The 20016-nt window shown below is 38.3% G+C and overlaps 1 protein-coding gene across 1 annotated transcript in view; it reads left to right on the forward strand.

Annotated features, from left to right (window-relative positions):
* Nucleotides 1-279: 279 nt before the first annotated feature.
* CREB3L2 (cAMP responsive element binding protein 3 like 2) overlaps nucleotides 280-20016 on the forward strand; it is a 75742-nt gene continuing 56005 nt past the window's right edge. Inside the window, exon 1 of the mRNA XM_058190103.1 lies at nucleotides 280-852. Coding sequence (XP_058046086.1) covers nucleotides 751-852 — 102 coding nt within the window. The 5' untranslated portion in view covers nucleotides 280-750. The remainder of the gene's footprint in view (nucleotides 853-20016) is intronic.

The raw sequence follows: 20016 nt of genomic DNA on the forward strand, positions 1-20016 counted from the left end.
TCCAAGGTTATTGGTCAGGCAGGACAAACCGAATAGCAAATCCGAACAAATCCGAGAGCCTCCTCACTGACGTAGTTGGGATTTCCCGCCCACATTCCACACAGCTGGAATGGGAGGGGGGGCGGGGGCGAAGCGGCATTGGAACGAAGAAGGCGGGACCCTAAGCATGTGGAAGCGGGTTCTGATTGGGCGGAGAGCCTTAGAAGCAGGCTCGCTCGGCTTTGGGGATTGGCCGAGGAGGCAGAGACCAGGGTAATAGGGGGTGGGGGTGGCCTGCAAGGGGGAAAAAAAAGGCCTCTGTTGTCACTGTGAAGTCGAAGGCGGTGAGGGGACGGTTAGCGTTAGTCGCGCGTTTGCGCTCCGCGAGACTGCCCGTCTGTGCTGGTTTCCCTCATAGGAAACGGCGACGCTTTTCACCTTTTTGAATCCTGTAGTGTTGGTTGCGGTGTTTCCTTGGAAGTTTTTGAATCTCCTTTTAAGCGGAGTAGCCATTTCTGGGAGATAAGGGAGCCGAGTGTGTGTGTGTGTGTGTTTTGGCTGGGTTTCTTGCTTAGTGGGAGCCGCACGAGGAGAGGGGGGTGGCGGCTCCTAAATGACGCTCCACCTTATGGAACGAGGCGGCTTCCCAGGACGGTGTTAAAGGGCGGCTGAGAAGAGGGTTCCGACATCTGCTCCCTTCCTTTGTGTCCCCCCCAACCCCACCCCACACGCGTTTTGGGTTTTTGTTTTTTTGCTCGGCCCCGGCTGACTATGGAGGTGCTGGAAGGTGGGGAGCAGAACTTGTTCCAGTGGGATCGAAAGTTGAGTGAGCTGTCGGAACCGGTGGACTCCGAGGCCCTCCTCTACAACACGGTGAGAAACGCGTCCATGGCAGAAGTGGGGTGTAAGTGGGAAGGCTGTGCTGGGTGAACGAACATAGGGGATGGGTGGGGGGGGGGAAGACTAGTAATTTTCTTGCAGAAGGAAGAGCAACAAGTTTTCAGCTGCATTCAAAAAGGGAATCCTGGCTCTTAGCAATCTGGGTTTGCTAGGAGAAAGAAGCCTGGCTGGCTTTGGTATATAGCATAGAGATGAAATCCAACACCCTTCAAAAGAGAGAGCATCATGGTGGGGCAAGCTGATGCAAGAGGGTTATTTTTTGGGGGGGTTGGAAAGGAATTGATCTGGACTCGGGTTTCTTTATGGTTTTATCTTCTTTTGCCTTCTGGGCATAAGTTTCCCCTTTTGGGGGGAAAACAGATCTTCTGAAAAGCTTTTGCTATTAAAGCACTTCCCGGAGGGGACTTTCCCAGATGCAAAAAGAAGAGTTAGGCAGTTTATAAAATATGGTGGAGAGCCTGGAGTTAGGGAATTTCAGCAGAAGTGAAAGAGGGCCTCCAAAAGGGAAGAGGAAATCGGTTGAATGTTTTGCTTCTCCAAAACCGTCTGCACCAGAGGAAGAACCAGAAAACACTCGTCTCCCAACAATTTTTCTTTCTTCGAAAAGCCTGCCGCATAACTTTTCAGTGCTCTTTTCCTTCCTGTTTTGCAAGTCAAGGAGTTTCCTATAAGTTGCCCATGAGGAAAGAGTAGGCTTGCGGGAGCTATAATAACGGTCTCTTGCTTGGGTAAGATTCTGGTGCCGTTGAAAAATATAGGTCTGGCATTCCACTTTCCCCTCTTACAATCCCATCTGGCCTTGCTATCATTACACGAGCCAGTTGGGAAGGGAATGGAGGTCTAGGACTCCAAGAAATAATTTATAGTGGTTTTGCAAGGGTAGTGTATGAAAGAAATGGTGGACGAAACTAGGTGCAGCAATTTATGCCAGATGTTTGGTTTTTTGTCTTTGGTTGAAAAATGTCAATCAGTGGATTTAAAGAACTCAGACTGTCAGGGAAGAACAGGGTAGATTTTTAAATTTTTTTAAAAAAATTCCTAACATTGAGCAAAAGTAGAGGGCTTCACTTTTGTCTAAGTCTACTTGAATAAGTCATTCTTTTTTAAAAAGTAATTTGTTGAAGGGGACAGTGATTTGAAGTGTGCAGAATAGATTTTATGTATGATGAACATCAACATCAATTCCCCCACCCCCCCAAAAAAATAAAAATAAAGAATGCTGCACTTCAGGAGTTCATACTGGTAAAAACCAGACTTGTTTAATACATTCCTCTAAAACAGGAATGTCCAATCTTGGCAAATTTAAGACATGTGGACTTGAACTCCCAACCCACCCACCCACCTGCCTCCTGGAATTCTGGGTTTTGAAATCCACAAGTCTTAAAAGTTGTCAAGGTTGGATACCACTGTTCTAAAACTTGGTTTATTGAACAATCATTTATTTTCCAAGTCAAAATTGTCTTACCCAGTACACTAAAACACAAACCATGATTTCCAAATCATAATGGATGGGTTCAAATAACATACAAAATTAAAAATAATGCTGTGCTTTATTATGAAATGGGAACTTGGCCAAATAAAAAATGGCTATACTTGGAAATTGCATTAATAGATGTTATGGTTTAGGAACCTATTATCCTTCGTGTACATTTGTCTATAATGTTTGTCATCCTCAGCCAACATGATTGATGTGTCAGTTGTGTCAGGTACTAAATTGGGGGACTCTGGTCCCTATTTATCCTACCCATGTAGATTAATATTTTTTTTAACTGGGGGTTAAGAATTTGTGTCCCTTCAGTTGTTGTTGAATGATAGCTCCTAGAGTTCCTTCCAATGACTATGAAATGTTTAAACTGCTCTGCCTTTCCTATTTACTGCACTATTCACATGCCCTTTTGCCACCTGTTAAAAGACCAAGAAATGTAAGATAGATACACTACATATGTAAGTCTTTAAATTGGATTCTTCTCCAGTTAAAAGGCAATAGATGATGTAAAAACTTTCTGTGGAAGCTCTTAAAAATAGTTTCCTGTCAGATTAATGGTACTAATGTCAATGATCAAACTATCTGACATGAGATTACCAAGTTATTTCTGACTAGCAAGATTAAAGTTTATAAAGCTAAAATTACTGTTTTAGTCTTATTGGTCACCAACTCCAGTTTTAAATATTTTAATATCTAGTCCTTGGTGAACAGAGTATTAGAATTGTTTTTAAAAAAATGCTTAAAGTTGTAACTAAAAACTATAGAAGTATAGTTGTCAGAAATAAAGAAGCTAGTGTATGCATCTTCCTCTATTAAAGGATTATTTTTTTGTGAGCCCTTGCACATATGCTGAATTGTAGAATCTTATTTCTCATGATGGTTATTTGTCGTGTTTGAGTTGGTACACATGATAATGTAATCTAATATTTTGTGGTACAGCTTTTAATAATACAACATGCTGTTCCCTGCTTTGGTCACTTGAATTTTCTCATGCTTTTTTTCAATATGTGTCTGGATGATTTGGGGATAGGTGTTTGGTCTTTTGGTGTGACTTATCAAGAGCATATTAACAAATTGTGTTTAGCCTCACAATTGGTTGGGATGATTTTCAACAAAATGTTAGTAGGTGTAGTTTTTTCTTATAAGACTTCAGGGATAGGAATTGAAACTCACAAAAGTAAATTTTAGTTTAACAGACCTTATTCTCAAATAACCATTCCATTATTCATTGGTGGAAGATAAATTTGATTTTTAATTGCTAGCAATGAAAACTATTTCAGAGTAGGCAAGTAGATTTACTTAAGAATTTAAAAAAACGATACAAAATTCAAATATCGGTAATCCTAAAATTAGTCCCTTTGTTCTAATATCAACAAAAATACAATCAAAATATTAATTTCTTTATCACACATTAGGGCCTCCTCTACAACGTACCTTTGTTTCCTTTTTAACTATCATATTTAAAGTGATGATTCCATTTTAAGTATTTGGATGGACAATTAAAGTTAGCATTCGGGGGCTGTGTGAAAGATTGGTCCAGTATCTCTGAGTAATCTTCATGCCTGGAAGGATTTGAATATGGTCCCTGGACATCATCTTTTAATAACCCCTTCCCATTAGTTTTCAGTTACAATCTGAAGAGAATGGGGTGAACTCATAAAGGGTGAATAGAGTTGCAAAAAAACAAACATCCTGGTGATTAGACAGAAAAGCAAAACGGGGAAGTGTGGCTCCCAGTAATTAAAAACCACAACAATAGACAGATTTTGCATCAAACTCCTCTCACATCCATCCAGATTTGTATACTGAGGTCAAGAGCTTGTTGGAACCCATACTTCTCAACCCCTTTCTTGAACACCAAATAGTTGCATCTTTGAGCTGTTCCTTGAAGAATTCTATTTGAATTCAGTCCAGACAAATACTAATTTTGAAATGTGATAGTGACTTGATAGCAGTGTTCCAATATCTCAGGGGCTCCCACAAAGAAGAGGAAGTCAAGCTATTCTCCAAAGCACCTGAGGGCAGGACAAGAAGCAATGGGTGGAAACTAATCAAGGAGAGAAGCAACATAGAAGTAAGGAGAAATTTTCTGACAGAACAATTAATCAGTGAAATAACTTGCCTCCAGAAGTTGTGAATGCTCCAACACCGAAAGTTTTTAAGAAGATATTGGATAATCATTTGTCTGAAGTGATGTACGGTTTCCTGCCTAAGCAGAGGGTTGGACTAAAAGACTCCAAGGTCCCTTCCAACTCTTTTATTCTGTTCTGTTTTACCAAGTCTCCTGCTTTCAGGATCAGATTGTCTTCATTTGGTATGGCTTCCAAATGTATTCAAGGGAAACTGCAATGAAAATGTGTTTTCCACAAGGTTATACAGTTTCTGTCTTAAAAGGGCCATCATACAAAATGGATTCATTGAAAATCTCCCTCATAGTTGGAAGAGGCACCTTAAATTGGGCACATACTTTGCATGTGTAAGATTTTCAGCTCCATACCTGGAATCCAAGGAAAGCAGATTGATTTCTTCTTTGCTGGGAATTTTTGGGAGTCATGTGAACAGTTGAAGATCATTATAAGTTGGAAGAAGTTGCACTATAAAGTTGCACTGTCTTGAAGACCTTGCAATCTAATATGGGGCCCAGAGAAAGGAGACAAAGAGTTAAACTGGAAAGGAATATGTTTTGATTTGAAATCCATATGTTTGTGCTATGTTACGGGATGTATTAAGACCTACTGTGTATGTGCTTCTGCTAAAGGATTTTTGAAAATAATGACTTCTTCGAATGAATTTGAAAGAAATAAGAGCTGGGGGAAGAATGAAGAAAGTGTTGAGTCTCTTGAGAGGAGGAGTTTTGAATGGTAAAAGATGATGAAGCTGGTTGCTTGTAGATAGTTAGAAGTTAGAATATGCTGATAGGTAAGAGCAGAACAATATTGAGAGATGAAAGCAGGGAGATCTGTACAGTACTGGATCCAGTAATGGTTGGATAATTAGGGATAAAGACTAGGTGACCACTTGAACATTATTTAAGATTATCGAGCATTGAATTAATCCAGTATCTGCTCATCTTCTGCATCATATCCAAACATCAATAACAATTGTGAATACCTTTACAAAGTTATGCATTTGTGTAATTTCAACCACTAAGTTATAAACTGGGTTAGCCTTGAACAGGGTGTCACACTCAAGGGCCACAGGATGCTTAGCTATGGCCTGCGGGGCCGCCCTGGAAACAGCGAAGGACTGGCCTGTAGTGCCTTTGCCAGCGAAAATGGAGCTCAGGTTTGCTGGCAGAGGGTTGCATGAGGCCGTCGTAGCCAAAAATGGAGCTCAGGAGCCCGTTTTCACTGGCCGAGTGCTCAGGCCATCACAGGAGTGATGTTGAGCTGGCCATGCCCACTCTGACCACACCCACCCTGGCTTCCAGAGGTCAAATACAACCCTGATGCAGCCCTCAATGAAATTGACACCCCTGGCCTAGAACAGTAATGTAGCATGAATATAATGAGAACTTATTCAATAAACTGTAATTAAAGTTAGCTATGGACACAAAGTTCCAGTCCTTATTTATTTATTTATTTATTTTATTAGATTTCTAGACCGCCCTTCTCCCGAAGGACTCAGGGTGGTGTACAGCCAAGATAAAAATAAACAATATACAATTAAAAATAGATTAAAAAACTTATTATACAGTTAGGCCGATAAATTAAAATATATAATCTAAAAAACCCCAATTTAAAACTAAAAAAATTAAATTTAAAATCTCCCCAATTTAAGAAAGCCCCGCGCGAACAAACAAATATGTTTTCAGTTCGCGGTGAAAGGTCTGAAGGTCAGATATTTGGCGTAAACCGGGGGGAAGTTCATTCCAGAGAGTAGGAGCCCCCACAGAGAAGGATCTTCCCCTGGGGGTCGCCAGCCGACATTGTTTGGCGGACGGCACCCTGAGAAGTCCCTCTCTGTGTGAGCGTACGGGTCGGTGGGAGTTAGTTAGTTCAGGGATGGTTCTCCCACTACCGTATTCAGAGCTATAGTACCCTGAGTATTTGTTTATTTTAGGCTTCCTCTTCTAGAAATTCAATAACATTTAGAATCAAGTTTTCTACTTGTTGATCTACTTTAGCTGATGTCCAAGCATCAATGGGTCCTGTATCTTTCACTTATGAATAGTCACTCTGTCTTCTCAAGCAGCTGTACATATTTCCATGTATACGAAAGGTAATTTGAAGAGCCTTTGCTAGATAACTTATATCTCTTGACAAGTACATCAAAGAGAGGAAAGAAAAAGATAACTCAACTAGCTCCCTCTTTGTGTTTTGAGTCAAATTCCTGGTTCCAATATGAAAAAGTTGTTTTGTACTTAAGAAATAGTTGAAGCAGTTTGTTGAAAAAGACTTTGGCTCCAAGCCAGATAAATTAGTCATAAATGAATCCTGTTGAAACCAGAAGAACCGAGATCCATCTAACATCATTTCATTCACTGCTAACTACAGCTGTATTGAGCTGTTCCTTGAAATATATTAGAACAGCTTTTTCCAGATATATAGAATTATGATTCCTAAAACTTTCGTTTAGCACAGTGACAAGAACCTTGCTGGATGTGTAGGAGTTGTAGATTAGTACATCCACAGGGTGCCAGGTGGGAAGAAAGCTGATCTAATTCAAGGCTATATAATTCTTAGATATGAGCCAGCATAGTTCAGTATGTCAACCATCTGTCCATTTTCACCTAATCTATCATTGTCATTGGTGCTTGTCTGAGTTAGTTCCAGATTTAGTCCTAGAAAATTTGGATCTTATCCAGTGAGCATAGTTGTCCAAGGGATTATGAAAAACACTATAGCTGTGTGTAATATACAGATGTCTGTACATGGAATTATGCAGTCCATTGGGATTCATGCATTATTATTCATCTGTGTTTTAACCTAGTTGTGTGTATTCATGGCTTACCATGTATAAGCAAGGATTGTCTGAAAAGTAGATTCATTTAAAGCATTTAAGGGATGACTTATGACTTAATATTAAATTAATTAATATAATTAATATTAATATTATAACTTAATATTCATTATGACTCACCGCATCATGTTGCCGTCATGTGACGTTTCATGTCGTTTTTCCCCTTCGCAGAACTGGGGTGGGTATAGCCTGCACGTGACACATCTGGCCCATGGGCTGCCAGTTTGACACCTCTGATTTAAGGCATTATGTCTGGAGGTCATTGCTCCCTGTGAGATGATGCTCCACTGGACAAATGGCAAGGCTTGGAGTTAGGTATTTCTTTCGCCTCATTTTTTTAAAATAAAAAGAGGGGAGATTATCAATCCTGTGGAATTTTTTCCCACTCTTCTGATATTGGTGTGCAGACAGGTTTTAGCAGGCAGTAGTAACAAAGATGACCTTGTTAACTTCCACTAAGCTTTGAATTTCTTTATATCCTCCTCGAAAAAAGCAACCGATTTCAAGAAATTCTGTATAGAGTCTTTTTTTTTATTATATTGCAGTCTCTGTCACTAAGAAAGGCAGTTATTCTTTGGAAGAGATGTATCTTTTTGCAGAAGTTAAAAAGCCACTTAGCAAATGTGAGAGACCAAAAGACAATGTGTAGCCCGCCCTTAGCATTGTTCAGTTTTGTGGGGATTCTGAATGAAGACGGTATTTGGGGCTTGGGAAAGTTCATAGTCTTTAAAAATGTTTGTTTTTAGCCTTCTAGGCCTTTTTGTAGATTCATGTATTTTTTTCTATACACTGACGTGTGTGTGAAAAAGAATGTCTAAAATAATGTAAGATTACAATTTTTTATAAGCTCACTCAAACGTTTACACTGAATGAATCTTATTTCCAATATGTTTAAAGTACTGTACAACAGTAATATAGTTTAGTTTTTTTTTAAATAGACACAGTTCACTATACAAAGTTTTTTATTTTATTGTGTACGGTGCTGTGTGTCAATACTCAGGTTGCCTCAATTATTCTAAGACAAACTTAGTCATTTTTCTTGAAATGTTTAAGTTACTATGTTTAGATTAGAGTAACAGTTCTGACTTCAGTATTCTTGGTTACCAACTCATTTGCTATGTGGGCAAACATTACTAACTCTATAACAGTGCTACAAGGATGTGGTGGCTCAGTGGATAAGATGCTGAGCTTGTCGATCAAAAGGTCAGCAATTCAGCGGTTTGAATCCCTAGTGCCGTATAACAAGGTGAGCTCCCATTACTTGTCCCAGCTTCTGCCAACCTAGCAGTTCAAAAGCACGTAAAAAATGCAAATAGAAAAATAGGGATACTTTTGATGGGAAGTAACAGCGTTCCGTGCACCTTTGGTGTTTAGTCATGCCGGCCACATGACCACGGAGACATCTTTGGATAGCACTGGCTCTTTGGCTTTGAAATGGAGATGAGCACCACCCCCTAGAATTGGGAATGACTAGCACATGTGAGGGGAAACTTTGACTAGCACATGTGAGGGGAAACTTTACCTTTAACAGTGCTACATGGTGAAATTAGAATTTTTAAGGCAGAAAAAAGAGAAAGATTTGCTTTGAATGTACAATATGTGTTGATTGATTCCAAATGTCTTAAAGCCTAATTTGATCCACTGCTGATCTGTAAGATTGTCTTAAAAAGATAATATATTCATTAACTTTCCCATGAAGTAAATGTTACCTTTTTCCATGGGTAGATCCCCTCCTGCAAATTTACTGGCATAAAGTTGTTAATATAGAAATTTGACTCCCATCAACTATAGAAGTGATGGCTAACCTTTTTGCCATCACATGCCAAAAGCTGAGGGAGTGCAGGGGGTGTTGTCTGTGCGTGTGCCCATACTCATAATTCAATATGTCCACCCCCCGCACATGTGCGCATGACCCCCCCGGGCTCCCCCCACTCTTGGCATGCGATGGCATGTTGGGCCTTTAGGCCTGTTTTTTTCCCTCCCCAGGCTCCAAAGACTTTTTAGGAGCCTGGGGAGGGTGAAAACAACCTTCCCCACCCTTCTGGAGGCCGGAAACAGCCTGTTTCCCGTGCCCACAGATATGGCTCCGCGTGCCACAGGTTTGCCATCACAGAACTATAGAATACATTAAATGGCTTGTTGTATAGTAGCCTGCTGAATCTTGTGTTGATGATGTAATGGTCTCCACAAAGGAGAGGGAGGGATCCATCTAAGTTCAATGTCATCTTTTACTCCATTTTTAGATTTTGATTATGCTGCAATTCATTCTCAACTCAGCGTTTTTCTTCAACATGATTTGAAAATCTGAAAAAAAAAGTTTGAAGTTTTGTGCATAATTACTTGGTTCATATAAGTGTATTTCCTCATGAATTTTGGATTTAACTGTTAAGGTGAATATGATAGAGCTGATTCTCTGATTTCCTGATTGACATGAGGGTAGGGCAGGGGTGAAATCCTCTGAAATCTGCTACTGGTTAGCTTTGTATGCACATGCACACCACAAGCGCTAAGAAGCCTTTTCTGAGTCTGCAAAGGTAAGTAGAACAGTGTAGGGGGGAACAGCTGTGTCGCGCGATTTAGATTCTCTAGAAAACAGGATTTCCTACTTTCTAGCGAATATAAATCGCACGGCACAGCTGATTGTCACAAAGCTGATCGTACCGGTAGTAAAACATGCTTAAAAAGTAAAAAAAAAAAGTTCCAAGGATCAGTTGTGTGACAGTCAGCTGTACTGCGCGATCATCGGCATTTACTACCGGTTCGGGCATTTCACCCCTGGGGTAGGTAGTCCTTGACTTTTGACCACAATTGAGCCCAAAATTTCTGTGGCTAAGCGAGACATTTTGTTAAGTGAATTTTGCCTCATTTTACAACCTTTCTTGCCATAGTTAAATGAATCACAGCGGTTGTTAAGTGAATCAGGCTTCTACCTTGATTTGCTTGTCAGAAGGTTGCAAAAGGTGATCACGTGACCTTAAGACACTGTAGCCATCATAAATAAGAGTCAGTTGTCAAGGGTCTGAATTTTGATCACAAACCTTGGGGATGCTACAGTGGTCATAAGTGTGAAATATTCGTTTTTCAGTGTTGTAACTTTGGACGGTCACTAAATGAATTGATGTAAGTCAAGGACTACCTGTCCTTGGCTGAAAATGTCACAGTGAAATGGATTGTTTGTTTATTTGTATTTATTTATTTATTTCACCTCCTTCTTGCCTTCCCTTCACAAATTGTTATTAAAATATTTCTTGACAAATAGTCATGTTTAACATTTTGAATAGCAGACTTTTAAAGAAGTAGAGATCCTTCTATTGAGCCATCCTCACAGTTTATTCTTGAGCAAGGAATCCAGGATATAGTTTTGTTTTTAATTCCGTGTTGAAGTTTGTGCCCATAATTTTAAAGTAATTTTGGAGCTTTTAAATGACTTAGTTATATTAAATGTTGTGGTTTTCCTTCTTTGTGTATGAGTAATGTACATTCTACATACACAGATGGAGCTGAAGATAATCTAATTCTACTTAATGAGCTCTTTTGTCAGTTATGAGTATTCCTCTCCAGTATTGTTTTCAAGGTGTCTACCTCAAAATTGCTCAGTATAATAAAGTGAAAAACATTATTTGTACTACATACTGAAAATTGTAAAGTCTGAGATAATATTAATTTATCTATATGTTACCGTACATTGTTTTATTTGAGGTGGATTTTTATCAAAAATCATGGGAAAGCTGTAGCTTGACAGAAATGTAGAATTCTTTTAATGTAAAGTTTAGATGAGAAGGAAAGATTAACTTAAGTCTGTTGTAGGTATATGGACACACCTTATGGGTTCACAAACTTAATATGAAAAAAAGTTACACCCTTTTTCCTACTTATTTCAGTAAAATAAAAAAAGTATTTGCCTATACTTGCCATTTTCTATTTTTTCTTTTTATGTACACTGAGAACTTATGCACCAAAGACAAATTCCTTGTGTGTCCAATCATACTTGGCCAATAAAGCATTCTATTCTATTCTTTTGTGCTGTAAACAGTCTAGTAGCTCTTGTTAAGACTAAAGGGGATGTGCAAAGGTTATGTTATATAGAAGAGTCCTCTGCATTTAGACAATGATACAATTAGTTAGAATGTCTGAGAGTCCATGGTTCATTTTCCAGCAAACGTCCTATGTTTTGTTAAAGCTGAAGTTCAGAGTAGATATTCTTTTCGATGAGCTGGGGAAACTTTGAGCTTTTCTTATCTCATCAGATATACTACTCAGAAAAGGCAGCTATTCTTAACCACCAACTTGCTTTCTTGTTTTTATGTAAACTCTGAACCCTATATTCAGATGGGGGGGACCCTTTTAAGAGCTTATCTTATAACAACAGAGTTGGAAGGGACCTTGGAGGCCTTCTAGTCCAACCCCCTGCCCAGGCAGGAAATCCTACACCATCTCTGTCAGATGGTTATCCAACATTTTCTTAAAAATTTCCAGTGTTGGAGCATTCACAACTTCTGCAGGCAAGTCGTTCCACTTATTAATTGTTCTAACTGTCAGGAAATTTCTCCTTAGTTCTAAGTTGCTTCTTTCTTTGATCAGTTTCCACCCATTGCTTCTTGTTCTATCCTCAGGTGCTTTGGAGAACAGCCCGACTCCCTCTTCTTTGTGGCAACCCCTGAGATATTGGAACACTGCTATCATGTCTCCCCTAGTCCTTCTTTTTATTAAACTAGACATACCCAGTTCCTGCAAAGGAACTGTCCTTCAGAATGTCCTTCTGAAAATGTTTGGGAATTTTGTATTCATATATTTTGTCCTCAATAAACACAGAGCTCAGTCGTCCAATCTCTAGCACAATGTATTGGATTAATGATGCCCCATGTGCATTCACAAAAATGGAATATTAATCTCTAATGATTTTTGTGATATTCACATTTTTGTGATATTTTCAAATTGGCTGTCCTATTTCAGCACATTTTTTTTCTTGATCAGGTTTATTTTCCAGAGCCCTTCTTACAGCTTCTTCTTCTTCTTCTTCTTCTTCTTCTTCTTCTTCTTCTTCTTCTTCTTCTTCTTCTTCTTCTTCTTCTTCTTCTTCTTCTTCTTCTTCTTCTTCTTCTTCTTCTTCTTCTTCTTCTTCTTCTTCTTCTTCTTCTTCTTCTTATTATTATTATTATTATTATTATTATTATTATTATTATTATTTGTACAGGAATAAAAATCCCACTTCGTTTAATGTAGTTTTTTGAGTTATTTTATTCAGTTTACTTGATTTATTGTCAATGTAATTGTAGCTATTATGTTTACAATGAAAGATACATTTCCTTATGCCGCAGCCAGCAACATGGGAAAAAAAAACAGAAAAGTTTCTGTAATTAATATAATACCTCCAAGTCTGGAGACATGATCTTCCTTTAGGCCAGGGCTCTGCAACGTTAAACACTCAAAGAGACATTTGGACCCGTTTCCCACAGAAAAAAACACACCTGGAGCCACAAAACTTGGGTGGGCGTGGTCAATTTTAGTGTTTAGTACATTTTATTCTCTTTATCTGTTTATTTATTTTCATTTGTTCTATATTTTATTTAATCATGACCATCTTGAATAAAGCTTTAGTAGAAATTCAGGTTGTGAGTCAAATGGATATTATATAAAGTGATTTTTGAAATGTGACTTTGTTGACCATGAGTTGACCAAGCCTTTCAGCCTCAGGCACACATCTGGAAGTTAATTTGTTTGGTGGGACAGAACTCTTGCCAAAAGTGGACTCTCGTGCAGGGACTTATTCCTCTAGACTCCCTACTTGATGAGATTATGTCTGTGCTGACCCAATGACAAACCTTTGATTTTGTTGTTGGCAGTGGCTAGCTTGAAAGAGGACTCTAGTCTATTGTGTCGTTGCCTAATCATTCCAGTTCAGACTGCTAAATGATTAAAAGTGGCAAGGGTCACTTTAAGCCAGTGATGGTTAACCTTTTCGGCACTGAATGCCGAAACTGGAGCACCAGGACCCGGAGGAGAGCAGCTGTTTGATGTGCATGTGTGCGATGGAACCCAGAAGAGCAGCTGGTGACAGCGCTCATGCCCACAGAGAGGGCTCTGTGTGCCACAGGTTCACCATCACGGCTCTAAGCTCTTGGCTACTTTAAGATTGGGCTGAAAAGCACCATTGGATGGGAGTGGCCGTAAGACTTGTTTCCCAATTCCTTTTCTTAGTTCTGATTTTTCTAGTTCTTTGAACAGTTCTAAAAGTATAACTTTATTTAAAGAACTGGGCAGAACAGAAACCTTCAGTGGAGGAATAGTAATTTTTTTACCACATGTTCTCAGAAGACAAGACATAGCAGAGGAGGGGAACAATGGTAGATCATGTTACCATAATTACAAATGAGCTGAGTTTCTTTAGCAGGCTTCCTAGGAACATCTGTTCCTCTTGCTGTGAGATATTCAGTAAGTTCTGGACCAATTACCTGTATCAGTTCTGTTTCTCTGTCTCTTCGGTTTATTATAGCCTGTGTTTCCTTTCTCTGACACAGAAAGTTTGCATATGTCTTTGCAATTTTCCTCCCAGCTGTCTTAGCTGGATGATTTGAATGCCTGCTTTCTGCACTGAAAGTAATCAGTTTTAGCTCTTCTGAGACTTTTTTTTTTTAAGGCTGCCTTTGGAAAATGCAGCAAATATATATCTCCTTTTATTTAATCTCATTGTTGCCTCTCTGAAAAGTTTAAAAGCAACAAAAAAGAAAGGATAAGTATACGTGTGTATAAATAATGGAATACATTTTGCCTCTTTCTCTCTTGATGGAATGGGGAGATTGAGTTTTCTTGGATAAATAATATAACTTCCATACAACACTTTTTCAATACAACGCTTCCTCCAAGTGCATATGTGCTCCCCCTGCTAACATTGCCCCAAATCTCAGGAAATTAGTGTTTTGAAATGGGAATGTCAAATCTCATAGGAGATTTCAGCGGTCTTGCTCAGTATTAGATTCTTGCAAAAATGTTTGGGGTTTTTTTGTACCACCTGACCCAAGGGAGAGGGAGGGAGGGAGAGAGGGAGAGAGAGAGAGAGAGAGAGAGAGATCTGAAAAGATTGCTAATTCCTGCAGTAGAGAATGAACTTCCTTCTTTCTCTAATTTTTTAAAATTGCAGACCTCTCCCAAATAAAAAACAAAGACCACCATCATCACATAAATATTTATTAAACTGCTACATTCATTATTGATATCCCAGAAGTAACAAAAGACCTTTTCATGGAGTGAGAGAAAGCAAAAAACCTGGTGCTCGCTGGCTTTCTAGATATGAGATTCCATTGTGCGTTAACATCAGACTAGTGTTCTCTGTTCAGCAGCTGGAAAGTTTAACTCACTGGTAACTCCCTAAAGACAAAAATTCACAGAAAAAAAAAATAGTTTGCCAGCTTTGGAAGAAGAAAATGTTCTCACGTGGAATAAGTGTGTTGAAATTAGGTGAGGCCTAAATTGCTCTGGAATCAGAAATATTCTGATATGCTGAGAGAACTGGAAGAGAAATGCAACTAGACTGTATACTATGTTTATATTAAAATTGGAACTTTATTAAGTTCAAGCTTAACTATTTGCATAACTTTTAGATCGGTAGTTAGATAAAATATTGCTTGCACTCTTTATTCTCTTATCTAGCTTCTCTCTTTTTTTTTTCAGTGTCTAGCCTGTCACTTGCAACAGAAAGTAGCAGACCATTAATGCACTCATTAACACAACCACTGAAAATTAACTAGAAGAAGTGGGGAAAAGTAGAGAGAGGAAGATAAAGGGCTGTTTCCTTACTCATTGCACCTGATGACTGTCCATACTCCTAGTGGGTCTGTGGTGGCATCTGTGGCCTTGAGTCTAGAAGACTATAGTGAATATTTGGATGATGTTGTCTCATGAAATTGAGATTCCAGCTAGTCTCATACAAACAACTCCACCTATCAAATCTGTTGTTGACTTTAATTTTCTCCATGCTGTGTTCTTCCTTGTTTTGGGGATCTGGTAAGACCTGGAGTAAACTTGAACAATATGGAAAGAAAGTCTACAGCTTTTTGTTCAGTGAGGCCTGCTAATGTGGGACAAGACATTGTGGTTTGTTTTAAGCATAGCTAACTAAACAAGTAGAGTTGCTTGCTTAACACTAATCTTAGGATCCCTGGTAAAATATTTGTAGGCAGCAGGTGCTTGTGTTGCACTTGTGTTGCAAACACTCACATTTACCTGCTGTCTTAATTTTGTTTAGATTCTTTTAATGAAGGGATATAAATGGAAATTGGTATGATATGAACAAAAGCACCAGAATTATCTTCCTTTACAATAATTATTTGGGTCTCATCAGCATTTTTAGAAAATAGAAGTGGTGGATGGATGTACTTACTGCTTTGTTTTGAAGAGCCGACAGGAAAGAAAGAAAAAAGCTTGAGAAATTGGGCAGTGATACGAAGCATCTGGGTGGAAGGAGTAACAAGGAACAGCTTCTGTTCTTCCTATTTGATAAATGGATGTTTGGTGACAGATGATATCGAGATCAAATTTGGATCTTTATTGGGACCATAGATTTACTCTGGTCCTGGTGACCAACCCAAATTCGATCTTGCATCGTTATCCTGGGACACGTATATGTCCCTTTATTCATGACAGATGCTATCCACTGTGGTGATCATTTTGTGTGGGTGCCTACAACATTCCAAATGTATGCACCACTCCAAAAAGTTTGAGACTCGAGCACTAAGCTATAATAGTTGTAAAGCATAACCATGTCCAAATATTGCCCCAAGCCAAAATCCACAATAGAATCTTTAATTTAGTGCATTTTTTATAATAGGGCGAAGTTTCTGGTCTTTGCCAAATTGTGGCCTTGTGCTAACATGGTTCATTTTAAGTCCAGCCTGATGTCTTATGATTCAGTAACAAGTTCAGAAACTGCCACAACTATTCCCAAATTATCAAATGTTTAGAAGGAAAGATCAAACTTAGTTTTTCCTTGATCCATTGCAAGATCAGTGCTTGGATATACAGTATTTTTTGACCTCAATGAAGCAAGCAATACTTGGAAATGAAGTACACACCAAGTAGCTAAAATCCTCTGTAACAGTGGCTATTCTAATTGTAATGTGAATAAGATACAAAAATAATTCAGACCTCTAACTGTTATTTAGGGACAAAAGAACTGGCAACAGAGGCAAATAGTAAAAATTGATGTATAAACACCAAATTGTAATGTTGGGAAAATAATTCAGTAGAGAAACATGAACTAACAAAATGCAATGCTGATCCTCAACTTAATTGAGCCCAACTTTCTGTTGCTAAGTGAGACATTTGTTGAGTGAGTTTTGCACCATTTTATGACTTTCCTTGCCACAGATGTTAAGTGAATCATTGCAGTTATTAGTAAGCTAGTTGTTAGGTGACTCTAGCTTCCCTATTGACTTTGCTTGTCACAAAAGTTTATCACATGAGCCTGGGACATCACAACAGTCATAAATATGAACCAGTTGCCAAGTGTTCAGATTTTGATCATATGACCCAGGGGATGCTGCAACAGGCTTAAGTGTGAAAAACTGACACAAGTCACTTTTTTCAGTGCCGTTGTAACTTTCAGTGGTCACTAAAGGAACTGTGGTAAGTCGAGGACTACCTGTATTGGCTTGCGCATAAAACATTAAAATGGAAAATGTATCTGAGATGACATGGAAAAATAATATATACATCTGAGTTCTTGATTTGGAGAATGATTCTTGACATTTTGCAGATGAAGGGTTAATTTGAAATTTAGTTAAAATGCCAAAGTATAATGTCCCAAGTTATAGGTAAAATATTATTGTTCTGACAGATAGGGCAGTATTTCTCAACTTTAGAAATTTTAAGATATGTGGGCTTCAACTCCCAGAATTCCTCAGCCAACAAGGGGGACCAGCAAGGCTGGCTGAGGAATTCTGAGAATAAAAATCTACACATCTTAAAGTTGTCAGTCTTGAAAAAATATTATTTTAGGAATAGACATGAAAATAAAATTCATCTAAAAACTTTATGGTGACTAACAACGCAAAGGTGTTTTTCAGTTTCAGATTTCTGCTAATTATATAACATGTAATTTTCATTTCTAATAATGGTAGTTTCTGCTGCTACTTTACTGGTGCAACAAGCATAACCAAAGTCCACCATAATCTAATTTATGATGTGGGTAATGCTTTGTTCAATATGTTGATAGATTCCAATCTGCATAAGAAACCCATAAAAAGCAGATTGAAATTAAAATGTAAAATATGCAATCGTAATAATGAGTTAATAAATCGTGAAATATTAAATAGGGTCAAGACCAAACGTGATTAAAGAACAACATATTAAACATAACCATACACAATAGCAAACAATCATTCCTTGTAAAACCCACAGAAAGTTATCAGAGGCTCCCTTATAAGAGGTGTTTTTGTTGGAAGAAGACAATACAATAGTTCTTGGTCTGCGCAAAAAAGGCCTCGATCAGATCATCTCTGGGTATTCTGCAGGAAGAGAAGGTGAGGCCTGATGGTGCTGTTTTTAAAGTTATGTTTGAGAAATAATACTTTAGATGGAAGGAGAGATTGACTTGATGAAATGCTCCCTGACCAGCAATCCTGCTGAGACGAAACAAACACTTATGGAAGGAATGTCAGCCGTCACTCTTTCAGTGACATGTAGTCCTGCTGGCAAGTAAGCATTCTATTAAATAACATGTGTTGATGATGGTTAATTTTAGGAAACCGTTCCTAGTGGTTAGGATTGTTACTTCCCTTTCTTTCTATTGTGTACCCTCCTTCCACTTAATCTATGCTAGATGAAGCTGATCCATCTGAATTTATTATGTAGTTGATATAAAATACTCAGTGTGAGTTGCCTTTGGTTTTCCTTTACTTGGAAAATTACCCCAGAATTCCATACCTAATTCCTTTGGAAGAACATCTATATTCTAACATAACTATCATGTCTCTTTGTCTGTAACCTTTAAAACCAAATTAAAAACCCCATTAAAACCCAAATGTAAAAGCTATTTAATAGATAGCCATTCCTATTATGTAAAGAATAGGATTGCTACTGAGATACTACCCGCATTTAGCCGTTGTAATGTTTTCTGCATTAAACGTTAATTTAATGTTTTCTGCCTGGCTAGGGGCTAAATGGCTAAGACACTGAGCTTGTCAATCAGAAAGGTTGGTAGTCTTGGCAGTTTGAATCCCTAGTAAAGGTCTCCTGTGTGAGCAGGAGCAGGGGGTTGGACTAGATCAGGGGTCTCCAATCTTGGTCCCTTTAAGACTTGTGGATTTAGCAAGCCTCCAGGTGACATCTGAGACGATTGAGAAAGATACCCAAGACTTTGGACCACCACTGCAAAAGAGCTACTAGAACTAATTATTTGACAGATCCTTTGGGTGATTTGCTGTTGATCAACAAACATTTGACTCAATTATTTAACAATTAAAAAAAAGGAAACTCTTGGACACATTTTGTTGTGGAGGTCAAAACATATTCTAGAGTTCTGAGTGGCAGATGTTTCAATTCCTATGTATAAAAAATAATTATCCCATGAGCTTCAAGTGTACATTTTTCATGGGTGGATGGTCCGCTCCAAATGATGTGTTAACATATGCCTACAAATAACTGTATTTTAAGGTAGTTATTTTTCACCTCTATAAAATAATCAGGTAGGAAGAGTAGAGAGTAACCATCAAAAACTGTCTCTCCTCCCCATTCCAGGGAAAACAAAAAGCAGAAATCTTGGAGGCTCATTCTGACTTCATCTGCCATGGCTGGGGTGCTAGACTAGACTAGGCGAGACACATTCCATCATGCAATAATGTTGGCAGGTCTCCAGAAAGAATTTAAGACACCATGTTTCTACCTTTCAGTTAATAGGGTTGCTTCACAACAGGAATGCAATTATCTTTTTAAATGTATATTTCCTCTTGTTTTATTTTAGATGTACACTCTTCCTGTGCTGGTCATTTTCTTTTTCTTATTACAAAATAAAGACAGCCGGTAGAAGATGTTTTATAAAAGCTTACCCATGTTGTGAGCAGACAATTGCAAGACAACTGAAGAATGCACATGACTCATCATCAGGATGGATGACTCAGAAGCATTGTTTATTTTGTCATATGTGTAGGATTTTTAACAGGACATAAACAATACTATTCTATAAATGGGACCACTTTTTAAAAAAATCTTCCATTTTTGTTTCAGACCATGTGACACACTAGCAAAATAGGACTGGGAAAAAATGGTTCCGCTTAATTAACAGTAACAGTCCAGAATTATTAGCATGCTTGATAAATTAATGGAAAGAAATGCCTATCCTGATAAATAGGTGATGCCTAAGGGAAAATGAAAGATTTGGGAGAGACAAATTAGTAAGCCTGTTCACCAATGTCAGAGAAGCAAGTCTCTTTAAGCTATAATATCAAAAATCAAAATGCAATAGCTCTATTTTGCTGACTATTTCTCTGGAAATGGTAGACAAGGTGTAGATTCAAGTCCTAATACTGTCATTATTCCCCAATATTTGCCTACCTCACAAGGATGTTGAAAATAAAAAAAAAAAATAAGAGGGACAGCACCAAGTCACCTCAGGAAACTAAGGTTTACAAAAGTAATAAATAACATTTCCCCCAAAGTAATAGGGCAGAATTTGCTAATAGATTTAATTTATTTAA

The sequence above is a fragment of the Ahaetulla prasina genome, chromosome 7 (genome assembly GCF_028640845.1).
Source record: "Ahaetulla prasina isolate Xishuangbanna chromosome 7, ASM2864084v1, whole genome shotgun sequence".
Classification (NCBI taxonomy): Eukaryota; Metazoa; Chordata; class Lepidosauria; order Squamata; family Colubridae; genus Ahaetulla; species Ahaetulla prasina.